We start from the raw sequence: 19,844 nt of genomic DNA, 5'->3' as shown, positions 1-19,844 counted from the left end.
GCTTTTAATTCAACTGTAAAAATGAGATATTAGAAAGATATAGATTATATATGCTTCGCATAACAAGCCTGATCTGACCGAGTTATAATTATGTCGAGTTCACCGCTAACAATTTCTACTGTGTTGGCGTCTCTATCCAATGCATTTACATATTCTTTGAAGGGCTACTTTGTCAATGAGTAGGTGAGCTGATCTCTTTAGATTAAGTCCAATATATTGTTGAGGAGATGAGCTGGGCCTTTGTTGGAGACTTTGAGGTGAATGGCTATTGATGGAAAAAGTTAAGAGTGGATTAAGTCTAAGCAACCAAAAGTGAGACGCGGTCACAATCGAGATAAGTTTTTCCCCCTTTTTTGGCCCTAAATTCTATCCATGAGTCAGTTGTCCTAAAATGGAGAATTTATTTCGCGACACTTCTAACTGCTATTTCTAGCATGTCTCTGTCATCTTTCACTGAAGAGAGGTCGCCAATTTGGCCTCAGACAGTGGCTGCTGTCACTCTAGCAACAGTTGTTTTATATATTATTGATACTATATATATATGTATATATATATATATATATATAGGGTCCGGCTACTATTCTATTAATAAGATTGGGACTCTTGTTCTATCAAGTCGATTTGAATGATCGAAACTTTAAATTGATAATCGGCACCGTTGAAGTTGATCTACACAATTAGAAATGTTTAGAAACCAAATTTTGTAATATTTAAAAATCATTATCAAGTTCATCTTAAGAGTTGAAAAATGAACGGTCATAAATGAATAACCTTCTTAAAATAGAGGTTAGACTTTCTCAGTTCGTAATCAGAGTTATCAAACATTATCTTAACAGTATAAAGAATTTTCTATCAAAAATTCAAGCAATTTGGATTGCTCTACACCGTTAAACAAGCAAACGGCTCATATAGATCGTCAAAAATTGTCGATTTTACAACACTTTGATCACCATGTAAACCATTATCAAAATTTATGAAATTTAGTTTCTAGATATTTCAAATACTCTAGATCAACTTCAACGGCTCCGATCATCGATTCGGAATCTCGATCATCAAGAACAACTTGATAGGACAAGTGCTCATATCCTATTAATAGGATAGTAGCATTAGCCTATATATATATATATATATATATAGTCCGGCTACTATACTATTGATAATACCAAGCCCTTGGTACTATTGAGTTTTCTACCGTTAGATCTACTCTTTGATCGTTTCCACCCGTTAGATTATACTATTAAACCAACCACCCACTCAACCCTATGGAAACGCTATCATCCTAACCGCACATCTTTTCATCCAACGGCCGAAAAATTAATAGTACTAAGGACTTCATACTATTGATAGTATAGTAACATAATTCTCTCTCTCTCTATATATATATAGAGAGAGAGAGAGTCCGGCTGAGATACTATTGATAGCACAGAGCATTTGGTGCTATCAAGTTTTCTGCCGTTAGATTTACCTTTTTTATCATTTTATCCGTTCAATTATACTATTCAACTAACCACCCACTCAACCCTAGGGGACTCACATCATCCTAACCGCATATCTTTTAATCCAAGGGCAGAAAACTTAATAGCACTAAGTCATTGATGCTGTTAATAGTATTCCAGCCTAGTTCTATATATATATATATATATATATATATAGAGTTCGGCTACTATGCTATTAATAGCACGAAGCACTTGGTGCTACCAAGTTTTCCGCTGTTAGATCTACCCTATTGATCATTTTCATCCGTTAGATCATACTATTCAACCAACCACTCACTCAAGCCTAGGGGATCTACATCATCATAACCGCACATCTCTTAATCCAATGGCCAAATACTTGGTAGCACCAATGACTTGGTGCTATTAATAGTATATTAGCCTAGTTCTATATATATATATATATATATAGTAGGGCTACTATGCTATTAGGAGCACAGCAGCCCTTGTGCTTCTAAGTTTCTAACCGTCTATTAATTTTGATGGATAGTTAGGGTAAAAGAGAAAAGAAAAATTTGAGAGAAATTTAAAAAGATGAGAAATTGAGAAACCCAATTTCTCTCCAATTTCTCTTCTCCCTTTCATCCTAACCACCCATCAAATTTGATAAGCGGTTAAGAACTTAGGAGCACAAATTTGGTACTTGTAGATTTTTGGCCTTTGAATTAAGAGATGTGCGGTTAGGATGATATGGGCCCCCTAGGGTTGAGTGGGTAGTTGGTTGAATAGTATAATCTAACGGATGAAAATAATAAAAGGATTAGATCTAACGGTAAAAAATTTATAAGCACCAAGTACTTTGTGCTTTTACAAGCACCATAGCCGGACTCTCTCTCTCTCTCTCTCTCTCTCTCTCTCTCTCTCTCTCTATATATATATATATATATAGAATTGAGCTAGAATATTTTTAGAAGTACCAACTCCTTGATGCTTCTAAGTTTCTAACCCTTGGATCTATTCCTTGACTACTAATAGTGTTTGGATCAAACACTATTCCACCTGCCACCACCTACCACCATCATCTCAATCCTACCATCATCTCAATCCTACATCTCTCAATCCAATGGCTAAAAACTCAAAAGCACCACTCTTTTGATGATTTTGAGAGTATTCTGGCTCAACTCTATATATATATATATATANTTAAATAGTTTAAAGAATTTTTTAACAAAAATTTAGTTGATTTGAACTCTTCTATACCGTTAAACGAGCAAACACACCATATCGGCCATTAAAATTATAGATTTTGTGACCCTTTGATCGTTCAGTTAGTGATGCCAAAAAATCATGAAATTTGATTTCTAGATAATTTAAATGGTCTAGATCATGTTCAACGGTGCCGATCGTTGATTTTGAAGCTCTATCATCAAAAACAAATCAATAGTAAACCGAGCAGTTTACTATCGATAGTAGCCCAGTCAAACTTTATTTTTAATTATGCACTGAATCTAGCTGATATATATATATATATATATATATATATATATACTTGGTCTTTAAGCAATAATTATGGGATTAGTCGGTGTTGTTTGGGTCCGATCACAGATATAATAATTGCTTTTCTGCTCGATAGATTAAAAACAAATAGCTTGGAAACATAAAGCCTAAATTATTGTAGAAGTAGAGCAAAAATTTTACTTTTGTTTTTCTATCTGTTTTTGTTTTAATTACCTCCAACAAAATAAAATATAATTGTAAAGCTTCTACAATAATGTAAAAGTAAACTAAGATTTCAGTTAAAAATTCCCCACTTCTGCTAAAGAAAAAAAAATTAGAAAAAATCTTGATAAATATTTCGTTATGTTGAGCATACTGTAATGAGCCAATTACATTCTCAGTACTAAACAGATTCTAAATAATACCTTGCGACATATAGTGACATTAAAAGGAGAAAAAAAAAGAAGAAGAGATAAAATAGAGTAGTCGTCGACGCGACAAGAACGAAGATACAATCATACAAATGGTCCAAAGTGAGAAGGCTATCTACCTGGGACCTTTTTTTTTTTTTTGTGGGTGCGTGAGTTGGCTGGCGGTGTATTCAAAGGTACTGCTGCCAACAAGAGGACTTGTTTTACATGAAAAAGGGCGGATTACTTTACTTTATCTCCAACGACAAGTTGTTACGCAACGACATAAATAATGGTTTGGTACACTTTTTGCTATCAAAAAATAGCTGATAAAATGATTGAGAAGCGACCGACCGTCCGTAAAGCAAGTGGCAAAGAACTTGATGATTGATACTCGATGACTAAGTTCGAATCCTGATTCACATTTTCAGCTAAGTTTATTTCTAAATGAAATAAACGAAGCGGGTAGCATACTATCTATCTTCCCCAAAAAAAAAAAAAAAAAAATGATTGAGAAGCGAAGACAACAACGACCGGTACACAAATTATGGAGGCAATAATTGTAGGATCGCAATTACTACGCGAAAGGGATCGAGTAACAACTATCATGAAGAGTGCTGCTATATTTAAAAATATAGAAATATTAATTGTCTATGTACCTCTCAAAATTTTTTAAAATATCTTATTTAATTTTATTTTTTTGTTTTAAATATAGCCGTCTTAAGTTATCTCGGATTAAAGCTGAGTTAAATTTTCACTGTAGTTAAGAAATAGTAAAAATACTTTTTTTTACTCATAACTTAAGAGCAAATAATAAAATTTGGTGATTATAAAAAAATATACTTAAAAGGGCAAAATAATAATTTCACAGAGATAAGACTATTCATAATAGTTTACAAACAAAATTTAATTTTAAGAATATATTTGAAAAAACTTAGAGCCTTTTATTAAAAGAGTATTTTTTAATATAAGCCTTTTAGGTGGGGTAAGTAAAAAAGTCAAGAATTTTTCAGAAATATATAAGCAATTATTTTTTAAAAATATTATTTTCTCTCGGTTTAAAATTTTAGAAATAAATGATTGTTTCACAAAGTAGAAGAAGAGACTTTTAAGTATTATTAATTTTTCTTGTTAAATTTGAATTCTAGAGATGAACAGTTTTTTTATACTGTTTAACACTTATTTTAGTTAGATTACCAAAAAAAAAAAAAAAAATTGGTGACAAATTATGTTACAACTTACTCTTCATGATGTTGAGTGATTGCCACTGCTCATGTGGTAGCACATGCTTTCTCATTATCTAAATTATTATTGTACGAACCTCACCCATTTCTTAATTTCTTAATGTACCTAATTCGCTATTTTAAATTTTTTCTTTTTTATGATGTAGGTGGATCATAAATTCTATATTATTTTCTTCTAACTGCTACGAAGCTAATTATTCGAAACATATTATTGTGTTTCGTTTGAACCTTACCAAACAATTTATTCGTCGAAATGTTGTTTTTATTTGTTGTTTGTACCTACTGGCTCTCCCCTTAGAACTATAGTTTGATTAACGCTTTATCAAAATATATAGTGATTTATATATCGTCCGCATGTGACACAGTTGACTAAAAAAGTTAATAATTGATATACAAAATTTTAAGTTTTAAGTCTAATTATTTTATATGTCTAGTTAAATTTAGTTTAAAAAAAAATGAACAAAGCGGACAGCTTACTATCCCGCTACCTTAATTTTAAAGAATTTTTTTAAAAAAAAAAACTTTAAAAACCTTAATTTTTTTTTCAATAAATTCATCTAAAGGATAAATGCTGTTTTTTTAACTGGGGCATAGACTAAGCCTTTTTAATATAGGTGGCCCAAAATTAAGTTACAATAATTAAAGGGTAAACTTCAAATACTATTCATGTATTTTCGCACTTTCTCATTATAATACCATGTGATTTAAAGTGTATCAAATCAATATCCTGTGGTTTCATTTTTATCTTTTCATCAGTTTTTTCGTTAACATTTCGTTGAATTATATACAAAAAAATTTCAAAAACTCTACCTAAGTTTATCAAATATTCATTTTAGTACCCTTTAGTTTTAACTTTGCCACTAATTTAATAAAAAAAATTAGTGAAGTTGATAATAAAAGATAAAAATAAAACCACAGAATACTAAATTAGTACATTTTACACTACAAAGTGCTAAAGTGAGAAAGTGTGAAACAAGAGGGATGGTATTTGAAAATTTTCTATAATTAAAACTATCAAAGGGGTCTTTGTTCGACTATTCAACTGCACTATTTGCAATAAAATATAGTATTATCGGACAAAGTACCGTCCAAATACACGTTACATAATGAATCTTTTATTTTTTTTTCCCTCTAAAATCGCATCACTAATTCGCGCTTTGGCAAAAACTCTTTTTTATCTTTTAAATGCTTTACTAAGAATGAATATTACTGGGAAATAATTTTTTCTTTTTTTTAAAAAAAAGCATATGTTCTTTTTGTAGTCATAATAATTCCAAAACTCAGTTATTACTGTACGTATTAATTTATTATTGTTTTTTCAGATGATCCTAATTTTCCGAAAATACCCCTAAAATGGTTGCAAACTCTCGTAGCAGATCTCCACACGCAAAGCCACGTAATGCTCGCCAGAACATGAGATCGCACTCCGAGAAGCTCTCGTGGGACCTGGACTTTTCTAATATATAAAATAGGTCATCATAAAACCAAGTCCCTTAATAATTTTATCTACCTCCTAATTTTAAATTCAACTACATAAATTTTCAATTAGATAAAATTTATAATGAAATTTGAAGTATTAGGTGAACTGAATGAGAGATGATAGAGTGGAGTATAAATATACAGGTGTACCCGATAAGCGTAATAGTTTCCGGAGTTGTTGAGAACAGTTGTGAGGTACCAAAATTTTCCTTTAAAATGACAAGGCACTGAAATTCAAACTTTAAAAATCTAGAGAGGTATTTGCAAATCATCCCTAGTGCACGTAACTTCGATTCAGAAATAAGCAAGGACATTTTGACAAGTACCTCGTTATCTTATTCTAGCACTACCCAACTCACCCAAGACCTCCTTTTCATTTAGTTACCTCAATTTACTTGTGCTGAGATTGTAAATGTACAAGCACATAAGCGAAAGCTGTGAGAATTATCCCAAAAAAACAAAAAAAAAAATCTCCCAGAATCCCAACTTGGTAAGGTAAAGTAAATGTGGATGTACCATAAGAGATACACATAATGATAAAGTTAAAACAAACATCTCTGTCCTAATCATTATAGGTTTGAATCTTTTTATGTTCACTGATAGAAAACGAAGAGGCTTTCTATCTGGGCTGTCATTTCAGGAGACAGATCAAATAACTTTTTTTTTTTTTTTTTGCATTATAAGCTGATCTCTACATTTCCAACTTGAACCTAAGCAAGGGGATTGGATTTTCAATCAAGTAAACTAAGTTAGATCCAAAACTTAAATCCCATTAGAATTTAAGGAGCAAATTTTGTTATGAATCAAAACCTCACGAAACAGCAGGAATTTGAATTAGTTGTAATATTATGAGTTGAGCTTGAATGCTATCAATAGCAAACGGGCTTTTTTACACCCGATTTGTTTTCGATGATGAAGTCTTCAAATTGACGATCGGTACCGTTGAACATAATTTTATACCATTTGAAGCATTTACAAATCAAAATTCATATCTTTTCGATATTATTGGCCTAATGATCAAAAGATTTCAAATTTTATAATTTTAATTATCAATATGAGACGTTTTCTCGTTTAATAGTGTAAAAAAATTTAAATCAATTGAATTTTGATTAAATTTTTTAAAAAAAAACTATTTAAAATAAGATCTATACACTTGATTCTGATTACAAAATTCATATCATCACTTTTTAAAGTATATTTATTTTCAGTCGTTCATTTTTGTGTTCACTTGATGGACAAAAAGATAATACCGAAAAATCATAAAAATTTAATTTTAGATGCTTCAAATGGTATAAATCACGTTCAACATACCGATCCTCGATTTGAAAATTTTGTGATCGAAAATAAATAGATGACAACATAGTATATTTGCTACTAATAATATTTCAGATCATCTCGTAATATTATACTATCTGAAAGATTGATCGGACACTGGTTTCCTAGCTAAGTAACTTTAACACTAGGCTTTTGATTTTTGAGTGGTACGACTCTTCTTTTCCAGCTACAAGTCCTTCTCAGGTGAGGTGAACACCAATAAAAGGAACGTTCACGTCATTGGCCTAATTGATGTATTATGAGAGCTCCAACCTCATCTTTGATTGAGACGTCGTGGTACCATTCCAATCAATTTATGCGCCAAAAAGGATCTCATCTATGTATTACGAATTCTAAAGCCTAATGATCCACACAAACTATTCAAGGATCCATAGGACATGTTACTGATTCGGTCCGAATATAAGATAGATATATTTCAGCCTTTAATATTTTATGTAGATATTATATGTCCTTGCATAATTATGGACAAAGAAACAAGCCTATGCATATGGTGGATCGACTCACCAGGTTCCCTGCTGATCCAATCCACATAAATATCTGGGCCATGAAAGTGGGTCGTGCTTCGGGTCGGATCGGATTGTATTGTGGTCTGCCACCGATCTAAACTGGATTCAACATTTGATCCAAACCCGAACGCTAACGGGGTTTGGGTCGAGCTTATGTCAAAACCTGGCCCATACACAGTCCGACGAGTGTGGAACATGTTGAGTTTTTACATGAACTACACAGCTTTCCGAAATAACCCTGAATTCTACGCCTCCGTTTGGTTCGGGGTTAAGGAAAAAGTAGCTATTCCAGGAATAGGGTTAAGTTCAGGGTTAAAGTGGGGTTAAAATTTTTTTGTGTTTGGTTGGGGATTGGAGTTAGTCTAGAATAATGAAAAATAGTGTTTGGCTGGAGTAGGTGGGATAAGAAGATAATAATTGATAAAGAAGGATAATGATTGGTTGGAGTAGGTGTGATAAGAAAGATTGCGAGTTATTATGAATATAAAATAGTGTTTGGTTGGAGTTTGGTGAGGTTAGGTGGGATTAGCTAATCAGGAATAATTTATTTGAGGTGGGGTTAGCTAACCCCATTTATTTTTTGGAGTGTTTGGGGATAAAATGGGGGTTAAGGGGTGGAGGGGTTAAGGGGTGGAATAACCCCTTAACCCCCAACCAAACAAGAAATTTGCTTTTTGCTATCTAATTCTTATTGCTTTTGTTGACTTATAAATCCTAATGTTTTAACCCATTCATTGTTATGTCCGACCATTAAGCTTAGTATTTGATAAATGAGGACTGTATGATCAAATATTTGGANTAAATATATATATATATATATATATATATATCCTACAAAATCATGAAGAATACCAAGACTTTTTAAAAAGTAAAAAAGAAAAAATCAAACTTTTGGCTTCTAATCACACAATAAAATATTTATGCCGAATATATTATTACCAGATATCTTATTTCGACATCCAAACATAGCCTTAATTTGAATTCTATATATTTATTAGAGTTTATTCCTGCTACTTCAAATAATGCGATCCTAATAATACTAGTTAATGGTGAATATCTGCCTATTCCGAGTTGTACCAATCACAAATTGGGCTACAACCAACGAAACACAGGCCCAAAGAAAACAATTGAAAGCCCAAGAAGGAAATAATAAATTGAAATGTAAAACTGGCCCAGAACAGACACGGCTGAACCAAAAATGTCGGCCTACGCAAGTTGGGCAGAGTCCAAACTAAAAACTCAGGTGGTGGGAACCAAGAAGGCTAAAGGTTGGCTTATCTCTTCTAACCCAGGAGAAGAAGAAGCGTAACCCAATTGAATATTCTAAGTTGCGATGATTACACGTCACTAAATAGTGTACGAAGGAAAAGCGACCTGAGACAATTTCCAAATTACCCAATCCATTGTATCGCTCCAATTATTAAAGAATAAATCGAAACCCCAGGTTTCTACTCATCCTTAGAAATTCCCATCATTGCCGCCAAAAACGACTAGTTTTGTATAGTCAAAAGTAAATATAAATTATATATATTTTTTTCATTTAAAGACCTAATTTTCTTTACATAAATTTTATCAAATTTATTTTTTAAATATTTTTAAATTTGTAATTTACTTGTGAATGCGCAAAGAGCATTTCTCTTCTTAGTTCTTACTACTCCCCGTCCTTTTTCGACATTTTCCCCGCTCCCACTTGCATTCTTCTATGTACATGCACCCCCAGTGTTGTTCTTCCACACGGCACCTAAAAGTTTAAAAAGAAAAAGAAAAAGAAAAAGAAAAAAACTCCTTCATTTATCTCCACTACTTACCCATCCGACGGCCATTATTCGATCAGTCCCACGCGTCCCTCCGTCCCATATTAATAAATAAATTGGCTCTCAGGTCAACGAGTCAACACGGTCAACGAGTCACTCCCGTCCACACCACATTCCACATTCTCTTCTCTCTCTCTCTCTCTCTCTCTCTCTCTCTCTCCCCTCCACGGCTCCACCCCCTTAATAATGAATTTAGAAGAAGAGATAGGTTTAGGGTCGTAGTAGCAGCAGTAGCAGTAGAAGATACATACCATTACGAAGAGCTAGCGAACGCGGAGGAGGAGGAGGAGGAAGATGAGCTCGGGGCCGCGCATCGTCGTCGCCCTCGTCGCCGTCGTCGTCGCGGCGCTCGCGGTGGCGGCGCCGGCGTCGGCGGCGAACTTCACGTGCAACCACACGGCGGTGGCCGAGTGCGGGGGAGTGATCGGCTACGTCGCGGCGAACGCCACCACGTACGGCGCCGTGCGGTCGCTGTTCCAGGTCTCGACCCTCGCGGCGCTCCTCGGCGCCAACGACCTCCCCCCTTCCACCCCGGCCGCGGCGCCGGTCGCCGCGGGCGGCGTCGTGCGCGTGCCCTTCCCCTGCGCGTGCTCCAACGGGACGGGGCGATCGAACCGGACCCCGACCTACACGTCGAAGAACGGCGACACCCTCGACGCGATCGCGCGGAACGTGTTCGGCGGGTTCGTGACCTACGAGGAGATCGCGGATGCGAACCAGATACCGAACCCTAATGTGATCAGTGTGGGGGATAAGCTGTGGATCCCGCTCCCCTGTAGCTGCGACCCGGTCGGGGGTGAGGCGGTGGTGCATCTCGGGTACTCGGTGCCCCACGGGAGCACCGTGGAGGGGATCGCCGAGGAGTTTGGGGTCGACAATGCGACGCTGATGGAGATCAACGGGATCGCCGATCCCTCCAAGCTACAGGCCGAGCAGATCCTCGACGTGCCCCTTCGAGGTGAGCACCTCTCAACCCTAATTTCATGTTCATGGCACAAATCTCAAAGTCATGAAGTTTGGCAGATGGAGTAGTCCCGTGTTGGGGACCTTTCCCCGTAAATAACTATGCTCTGAACAACGTTTTCTATTAGATTACGACCATACTTACTTTCTACTGGAAGTGAATAGTGGTCCCAAATTAATTGAGATTAGCTAAGAAAATCAGAAAATTATGAACTTTGTGGATCATGCGCTTGGATGATATTGATTATCATACTCTTGAAGCTATCAGAGTTAATCTTTTCCCTGCAGCGAATGTGATGCAAGTTTGAAAAGAGCAAGAAGTTCGATAAACTTGCAGAGTTTTTCTACTTCATCATATGAACTATATTAGTTGTTCTTAAGGTAGCGTACTACTTCAAAATCGTGCATAGCTAAGTACATTTTAGAATGCAAATAACTAGCTAAGAACTCGAAACACGCATTTAAAGTTATCCAATTCTTTCTCGTATTGCAGCTTGTTCGTCGTCCATTAGAAGCAATTCACTGGACAGCAACCTACGCCTCGCCAACGGAAGTTACGTCCTTACTGCTAACGGCTGCATCTTCTGCAGCTGCAGCTCGAGTTCGTACCAGTATGAACTCCTACTCTTCCTCTCTGTCACACACATTGTGCACTAAACTATACTCCCCATTTAGTCGACATTGATGAATCAGTTCGTTTTAATCAAAGTTTTTGTCCTCATAAATAATTCATTTGTATAACTTAGGTTAAACTGCTCGATAGCACAAAACAAGAGCTCCTCGGAATGCGACGTGCCAAAGTGTCCTGGAAATTTATTCCTCGGTAGTACATCCTCTTCCGGTTGCAACGTCACGACGTGCGCCTACAACGGCTACACGAATGCCACTGGACTCAACATTAGCGTCAACCCCGTCACCAACCAAACGAAGTGTTCAAGCAGTAAGTACTGATTTAATAGGCTTCAATTGTTCTCATCATTTAGAAAATAAGGCGAATTAATGGATGTACTTGGTTGTGTTCCCTTTCGGCCTAACAGATGCAGGATCTCTGGAACGGGGATTGCGTGGTTCGATTTGGAGGGCGTTTCTCACTTCGATTCACATTGCTTTGATTGGGATTTGCTTTGTTTGACATGAGAGGTGTACCATAGCATTTTGTAGTTCTCCGTTTGGTAGGTTTCTGATTTATTTGGTTGAGAATAAGCTTTTGTGGGTATGGATGCCTTGCAAAAGCAGAAAATCTGAGTGTTTTTTTTTTTTTTTTTTTTATATATCGGTATTAAGCGAATATAGTCTTGTAAGATTAGTAGAGTACCTTACTGCTAGAGAAATTAAATTGAAGAGCTTCTGTTTTCGGGTCCTAGATGCTAATTTTACCTTCCCTTTCTGCTACAATACACACTTCATACTTATTGTGCCCAAACATTATGCGGATTCTCAGCTCAGATATTTCGAGTTTGATGTTATTATATGTATGGGCCGGTAAAATATCAAAATAATAATAAAAAAAACGGTGTCCTGTTACCTTCAGTGGTCCAGTACTGTGTCCTCATTCACAAATGTACAGTGCAAAAACAAAAGGATGGAAATTGGAAGGCATTTACACTCCGGTTCACCATACGAGAGCGTTAGCAGGGTCGACCTCACAAACCTCCTAGCTCATGCCAAGTGATTTATATGCTATGGAGGAAACAACTTCCGAGAAAGGAGTGAAAAAGATCAGAAACTTGGGATATAACCAACTCTTCATAACGCAAGTGTCAAAAGGTTTAGTGGTTGATATCTTAGATTTCAAATTCGAAGTCTAATTACTTCACATTTTCAGCTCAGTTTTTCTTTTTTTTAAAAAATAAACAAAACCAATAATATGCTATCTTTCTCTCTCTCAAAAAAAAAAAAAAACCAATGTTTCTCAAAATATCTAGGACTGCATGCCAAAGAGTCTGGTTTTCAAGAAATGACATAAAACACATGGATTGATTTATATGATGCAGGATAGAAAGAATTTGATCTTTTTAAGTTTTATGAACGAAAATAAATAAAAGAAACGAGTGGAAACACTAACCTGTAGCCTTGTTGGTTAGCTTCTTCTTTCCAATCTATGGGTTTGGAGTTCGAGCCCCACTTCTAGAGTGATGTGTGTGTACGCATTGAGCTGGAACTTGGAAGCCTACAATCCAGATTTATTATAAGATCTATCAAGTCGCTTTCAAATAGATGTAGTCTCTTCTTGGCAAATGACATGTAAAACTCTCGAGCTATATAGAGAACAAGCATTATACTGGTCATGTATTCTGTCAAAACCACAAATAAAAAGAAAGGAAATAGCATCCAGTAGCATTGTTAAACAACCAAGAGAAAGAATATACAATAGGTTTTCAAATGTTACAATATTCATACATACATCAATTAGAGAAATTCACCACAAAACCTCTCTCCCTTCCAATGCTGGGACTTCAAGAGGGCATGAATGTATTGAATTATATACAAAGAGAAAATATTTGTAAACTTGGAGTAGAAATATTGTCCAAACAATAATCCAATATGTAACTAGTACTTTGCATGGAACAATAAATCATTTGCTACTTACCTAATAATCCACGAATGAATCACTAATCCCTCATAATCCATCTGCGTCCCCGAATTTCATAATCACCATGAACCTGTTCGATCCGATCTTCCCAACTTTCCTCGTCAACCGAGCCTATTACTCTCCGGTGTCTCCTTCCCCTAGCAACCCCACTGTCACTTGCGCTCCCACTCAGAAGTGGGTCATCAATTCCACGTACTGGCGGCGGTGCAGTGATGCAACTGTCATCCTTGCTTCTCCTATCCTTGTCGTGCTTTTTCACCTTCTGGGAGATCTTGTGAAGCTTCTCATTGAATCGAATGAAACCCTTCTCCATGGGCTCTACTGCTTGGTTGACAGTAAACTTCAAATCCTTTATCACCTGCAAGAAAAGGAGATCAAAACTATATACTTGCTGAACTAGTTAGGCTCTATTAGACACAAAAGACTTATAAGAGATATGGAACAGAGTACCAAGGTTGATGTAAAATGTATAGAGAGGATGAATGTATATAAATGTGAATGTTTAAGTTGTATTAGTTTAGTTTATTTATCTCGCTCTCGTGATATTCTCTCTATGCAAAATGTGTTATGTTGTTTTCCTGATGAAATGCGACGAACTGATTTTGTTTACACCTTGGGCGGAGAGGAAAAATTTTGTCCGTTCGGTGGGTCTGTGCATGGGCACGCATAGCTTTCGCTGTGTTAATGGGGTAGGGCGTGACAGTTGAAAATATTGGTTTCAATTTCAGTTTCAGTTCTGGCTCCTAGAGTTTTGATTTCAGCAGAATATTGGCCAGAAAGTCTTCGAATTTCAAATGATTAGATATACATAAAGAGCTGCAAGAGTCATATAGAACTTTCATTTCATGACATTCCGGCACATTCAAGTGTTATATGTATGCATATAAACAATAAAGGTAACCCTGTTGCTATCTATCAAAGGTATCAAACTATGACAAAAAAAAAGTGATGTGAATATTTAGAAATGAGTAAATAGGTACACCCAATTAGGTAACACATTCTAAAACCAAGAATTTCATGAACCTACTCAATTTGGGAACAGATGTTTCAGTATGGATAAGTTTTTAAATGGAGTTTTGGAATAGCACCGCCCTAAAGTTGAACTTAAACTGAGAAGTTTCAGTTTCAGGGTTATGGCAGAAACATAACAAATCGTGTAGCAGCCCTCCACCCCTAAACCAAGTGACACTCCATAAAAGCTCTTATTACAAAAATCAAACATAGAAAGCTTCCAAACACACTACAATATCATGACAGGTTCACATGAGGCAAACAAGAAAGATAAAAGATAAATACTGATGACTGAACAAAACCAAAAGAAAAAGGTACAAATGCATCTTAGCTGAACTATAGCATACCTGAAGTAGAGACTAGAAAACTTTCGATTTTACTACCTAAACTTACATTGTTTTTCGATTTTTCATCAGAACGTTAATGGAATATTCTATAACCTAATGAAATCAGATAATAATAAGGCTAGGTAGCAATATAAAAACTATTAAAGCACAATTATATTCCACAACCTAATGAAACTAAAGCAACAATAAGGTTATAGAATATTCCATTAACGTTCTGATGAAAAATCGAAAAACAATGTAAGTTTAGGTAGTAAAATCGAAAGTTTTCTAGTCTCTACTTCAGNAACTATTAAAGCACAATTATATTCCACAACCTAATGAAACTAAAGCAACAATAAGGTTAGGTAGTTAAGTATAAACTACTAAAGCACAATTAAAGCTCAAGAACCCAGTGTCCTTTTCCAAATGCGCTAAAAGGCTGGCACATTTGTACAAAAGAAAAGGTAGATAAAGTAGTGTCTTTGACTGTATTATCAAAAGGAGGAGGAGAAAGCTTACATATTTTCCACCACCAAGGACGACATCTCGAACACTCTCTCTTATGCTTGTACCACTCGCATCATTATCAGGCTGGGGAAGTCTCAGTTTAGTAGGACGTGAGCTTTCCCATACCTCATCAGGGTCTACTGGGCAATCAATAGATGCATAGTCTCCAAGTACTGAAATATTTCCAGGGAAACGATTACTCATCAGTTCGTACGGCTTCGCAGGGAACACATAGAGGTGAACAATTGAAGCGACACCCATCTGTGCTGGAGGAAGACATTACATTTTCAGAAGCTAGAAATTCATCATATATCAACTTAAGTATATGCCACTTAATTATTTGACACAATGTATACCATAAAACATATGCTGGGTCTAGTAGTAAGACTAAGAAACAATGACTGCCGGCAAAATATGAAACAAAGAGCATAAATATATAAAAAATAGTCCATTTCAGAAACTCCAAACCATTAGTAGTTGCTAAGAAAACTGATGTACCTCTATACATATGATGAAGTCTTGAATACTTGATTTTAACTGTTGAGCAATGGCACTTCTTAACAGGCCCATAGTATACAGTAGTGCAATTATCACACCCTGCCACCAAGTTAAAAAGACAATTGACTTGAACGTCAAAAACTTCGCCAGCGGTTTTATGTGTGCAAGCTCATCCTTGGTAGCAGTGTAGAAATGGACTAAACAGTACAAGGCCCAATATGCACTGAAATTGAGAACTACTGTCATGTAAGGATATCTGCAGAATAAAATAAGAAAATAAGTCATACAGCAGAGAAAGGATCAGACATGGGAAGCACCAAATCAGAGGATTAACATTGTCCAAGATGAAAAATATAAACCAAAGCAAATCATCCAGTGCTTACTTATGCAATATGGGCAATTTTCCTCTGTGATTGCGATATTGATTTTGATTGTAGGCCATTGCAAGGTCATAATAATCATGATTTTTCGGGGGCAATGCATTTCCCGTACGAGGAGAGTAATCATATTCTAAGAAAAATGATTTAGAGAATTTATATAATATGCTGTAGTGGACATCAATTATCACATTATGCCTTTTGAGTAACCAATGGAGATATACCAAAAACCACTTCATGCATCCAAGCAGGCCAAAAAGTATGTAATATCAACCCCAATACATAATTAGAGTCCAAAAGTTGATAGATTATATGGACCAGACCTGACTACGCAAATGACACAGGACCAATGAGTAGGGCTGAAATTAATAAACGAGAGGCCAGTCATGCCAGCCAATCAGTTTTTAACCCTTTATTATACTGACAGTTGAGAACTATTAACAACACTCTCCTCATGGCCTTCGAGATGGACTCCTATTTCGGAACTCTGTATCCTGTGTTACCAATTTATTAAGTTGCATGCTTACCATACGACAGAAAATGAAGATAATAAATGCACCAGTTTTTACTGCTGAAAGTCCTTCCATGGGAAACTAAATAACATTAAAAATTAACTCACCCACATCCCCATTTGAACTCTCCATCACAATATACCCCAAAAGCTTCAAGAAAAACTGAGAGAATAGCTGTAAGTGTCTTTATTATCATCTGCACAAAGACACGTTTCCAGGTTTTAATTTGTTTGCAATGAATAAGTTGATGAAATCACATATCAGAGGTCGACTTACATATTGGAAGATTCCAAGTTTAATAATCTGGTAAAACTCTTTGCCTAATCTCCATGGTTTCAAAATGTAATTCAGAGGAAAATGATGATGTACGATTCCTTTTTCAGAAGGATTCTCTAAAAGAGAAGCTTTAGAATCAGAACCACCCTCCCTCTCCAAAAACTCGATTGTTCTTTGCTCCCCACCTAAATATTTAAGCAACCACATTAAGAACAAGCCGGATAGTGAAGAAAGCAAGAGTGTGATAAATAGGGTTATTCTCCATTTAAAATAAATACTTGCAACAAGAATTGATCATCTTATTAGATGCCGCGACTAATTGTCTGTAAATCGCAGATATGCTAACTTGTAGATGCTGCATCTTCTTCATTTTCTATATTTCCTATGATGCTCACAAGAAAATAATTTGATTTATCTGCCGAAATAGGTACTAATGAGCATCTTAAAAATATATCAGTAAAAGCAACAAAATTTGTTATAGAAAACGGCTTGAGCAGTAGCAACCTCATTAGTGTTCACCTTAGGTGGGAGCAAATAGACAACTAAGGATTGCTGTAATTTATCATATTGAGAATGGCAGATGACAATACGTATTAATTAGCATTGATTGAATTTTGCAAAGATTGATGTCTGATTGTAAACTTGGTACTTTTGTCATTTAAAATGATACAAAAGATAACGCGACTTGGAAATCAGGTCTTATGCAATTGCATGCCAATCATAAACCTGAACTAAGCAATGAAACAAGTGAAAGAAAGTCGAAACTAACAAATTGTGTTGGCAGAAGAAACAATTCCTCGTGGTGTGCCCACAAAGGAACACTTCAATGCCTTAAAGGATATATAAACTAGTGTAGGTGAAAAATGAATCTGTAAAATAACAGGATGTTAGAAGATGATTTATCATATTCTACAGAAAAAATTGATAAAGAGATTATTATGGAAGGCATACCTAAGCAAGCAGTAAGGTATCTTCCAAAGCAATACATTGCAAGGGCTTCGTAGCAGTCACGCAAGATTCCACAGTCGACACTAAGTGACGGATTCACCAATGATACATACTGAAACAAAGAAACAAATTAAGCATATCAGCTATAGGTTTTTAAACGCCAAATTTCTTGTTGATAAGGAACTTTAAGTTTTAATAGTCAGCATGTCATGCCATTTAGATTACAAAATAGAAGAGAAAACTACTCACTCAAAATTCCACACCTGTGTATTAGCTAAGAGTAGCTCTAATAAAAGGAATATAACATTATATGTTTGTTAAATAACTAGCATTAGATAGCTTAAAGATATGCTATAGTCCTTTACGGACAAGGTTGCAAGTAGGAGTGTGCCAAAAAAGAGTCCTAAAAATCTTATATTGCTGTATCCTTCAATTGAATTGCAAGCCCTGTTTCATTCGAATTACTGATCATAAAAAAAGAAAAGAAGAGATAAGCAGACGCGATCAATGAAACTGGATGTCAGAAGGTTTTTTGGAATGAACAAACAAACAACACTTATTGAGTGCATTGTTATACATATTTTCCTAGAAGCATCTTAACAGTTAACAACAATAATTACATGTTCTTAAAAAAATATCAGTAATAATATCCACCTTTTTGTAACCAAAATGAATCAGGCTTATGTTCCCCGCTCGAACGTCCGCTAACTATGTTCTGACGTCTAAAGTAGATATAAAGTAGATATAATTTCTACGCTTTGCTACACGAAAGTCGTGAGTACTTTGCACAAGCATTCCAAGAATTCCTTTACTTAAAAGTAGAATGCTTACCGACTCAATTGCATAACAAGGGACCATCAATATGACACCAAGAAGAAACTTCTGCTCCTGCAAAATTACAGCAAAAAACATCGATATCACTGCTAGAGCAAAAGCACAGAAGCAAAACTCTTGCAATAGGAAAGATCAAAACCTCAGGATTCTTGTACGCCGAAAGGTGCTCGAATATCAGATACATCGAAAGGGAAAGAGAGAGGAGCACGAAAAAGCCCGCTATCGCCGTGGCCCACAGAGGGGCCGGATACGACGACAACACTTGATAAGGATAACCCAATTCTATCTTCATGGTGCCTAAATATCCTTCCACGCATTCTCATCCAAACAATCGATGCAAACCCAAAATCAAAATCATTTGCGTAAAGCAGCTTCAGCTTTCGCACACCTATCGACAATCGCACACCTATCGACAAATATGACAAACCAAGATAAAGAAGGTTAATTCAAGAATTATTGATAGAGATCGAGAAACCAAATAGCTCTTAAGAGGGCTAAAGCAATCCAATTAATATTCTATTCTAAATCGTAGAAAAAAGCCAAAATTAACAGGAATTGAGAGGCACACGGTTTCAAATCTATTATTGTATATCTCATAGCCAAAAAAAAAAAAAAATGGTAGGTCGAAGGAAGAGCGGGTGGCGACTGTGAAACCCTAAAAAAGGATTCAAGAGCTACGGAATCATTTCAAGAACGAGGAAATCGAATTGAATTCGAATCGAATCGATTCAATCCAGTAGAAATCTAGGGCTAGTAGTGGACGATCGCGAATTATTAAAAAAAAAAAAAGAAAAGAAATAGAGAGAGACGAGAGAGAGAGAGGAGGGACCTCTAGGGCTGTGGTGGGGCGATCGCTGGATTAAATTGTCGGGGACGAGGGAGAAATGCGAGGTCGTTTTTTTTTCATCTTTATCTTTACTCTTATATTTCCTCTCGCTCGCGTTTTGATTAGGGGAGGGGCATTTTTGTCAACATACATGCAGAAGGAAAACTGGAAAAGTCGGGTTATTCCGAGTGGCGTTCTTGTAAGTCCCAACCGTAAATGCTGACGTGTCACACAAAAAGGACAGGAGGGGTATCCAACCGGGATGGATAGGACCATGGACCACCACTCCGTAAATTTTGTCATCAAATTTTAATGTGTCACACAAGAGGACCGAAATCTAAAGATTTCCAACCTCAATTAATATTCTATCTATATCTATTTTCGCCACTTAGGAGCGACTAAAATAAAATATTTTCTTTTTAAGAAAGGATTGCTATGTCGAAATTGAAATCAAA

General features: G+C 35.9%; 2 protein-coding genes across 7 annotated transcripts; one reads left to right on the top strand and one right to left on the bottom strand.

The window, feature by feature from the left end:
- Positions 9,825-12,044, top strand: LOC109707602 (chitin elicitor-binding protein-like). Its single transcript, XM_020229009.1, has 4 exons — positions 9,825-10,676; positions 11,175-11,292; positions 11,428-11,621; positions 11,719-12,044. The coding sequence occupies exons 1-4, from the start codon at positions 10,013-10,015 to the stop codon at positions 11,811-11,813; spliced, it is 1,071 nt and encodes a 356-aa protein (XP_020084598.1). The 5' UTR covers positions 9,825-10,012; the 3' UTR covers positions 11,814-12,044.
- LOC109707600 (protein LAZ1-like) lies at positions 10,556-19,490 on the bottom strand. Of its 6 annotated transcripts, none has more exons than XR_002215547.1 (11): positions 19,393-19,488; positions 18,703-18,969; positions 18,561-18,617; positions 17,733-17,841; positions 16,782-16,966; positions 16,613-16,701; positions 15,617-15,872; positions 15,131-15,379; positions 13,272-13,632; positions 12,747-12,851; positions 10,556-10,693 (listed from the first exon to the last, which is right to left on the bottom strand). XR_002215547.1 is itself a non-coding variant. In XM_020229006.1 (10 exons), exons 2-9 carry the CDS (start codon positions 18,853-18,855, stop codon positions 13,294-13,296), a joined length of 1,437 nt encoding a protein of 478 aa, XP_020084595.1. In that variant the 5' UTR covers positions 18,856-18,969; positions 19,393-19,489; the 3' UTR covers positions 12,440-12,939; positions 13,272-13,293. The 6 variants fall into 6 exon arrangements, 4 of the variants coding, with proteins under 4 accessions (XP_020084595.1, XP_020084594.1, XP_020084592.1 ...); XR_002215546.1 differs by lacking the exon at positions 10,556-10,693 and adding an exon at positions 12,178-12,376; XM_020229006.1 differs by lacking the exon at positions 10,556-10,693 and having other exon boundaries at positions 12,440-12,939; positions 19,393-19,489.

Source organism: Ananas comosus, linkage group 3 (genome assembly GCF_001540865.1).
Source record: "Ananas comosus cultivar F153 linkage group 3, ASM154086v1, whole genome shotgun sequence".
NCBI lineage: Eukaryota > Viridiplantae > Streptophyta > Magnoliopsida > Poales > Bromeliaceae > Ananas > Ananas comosus.
This window is presented reverse-complemented; position numbering and strand designations above follow the sequence as displayed.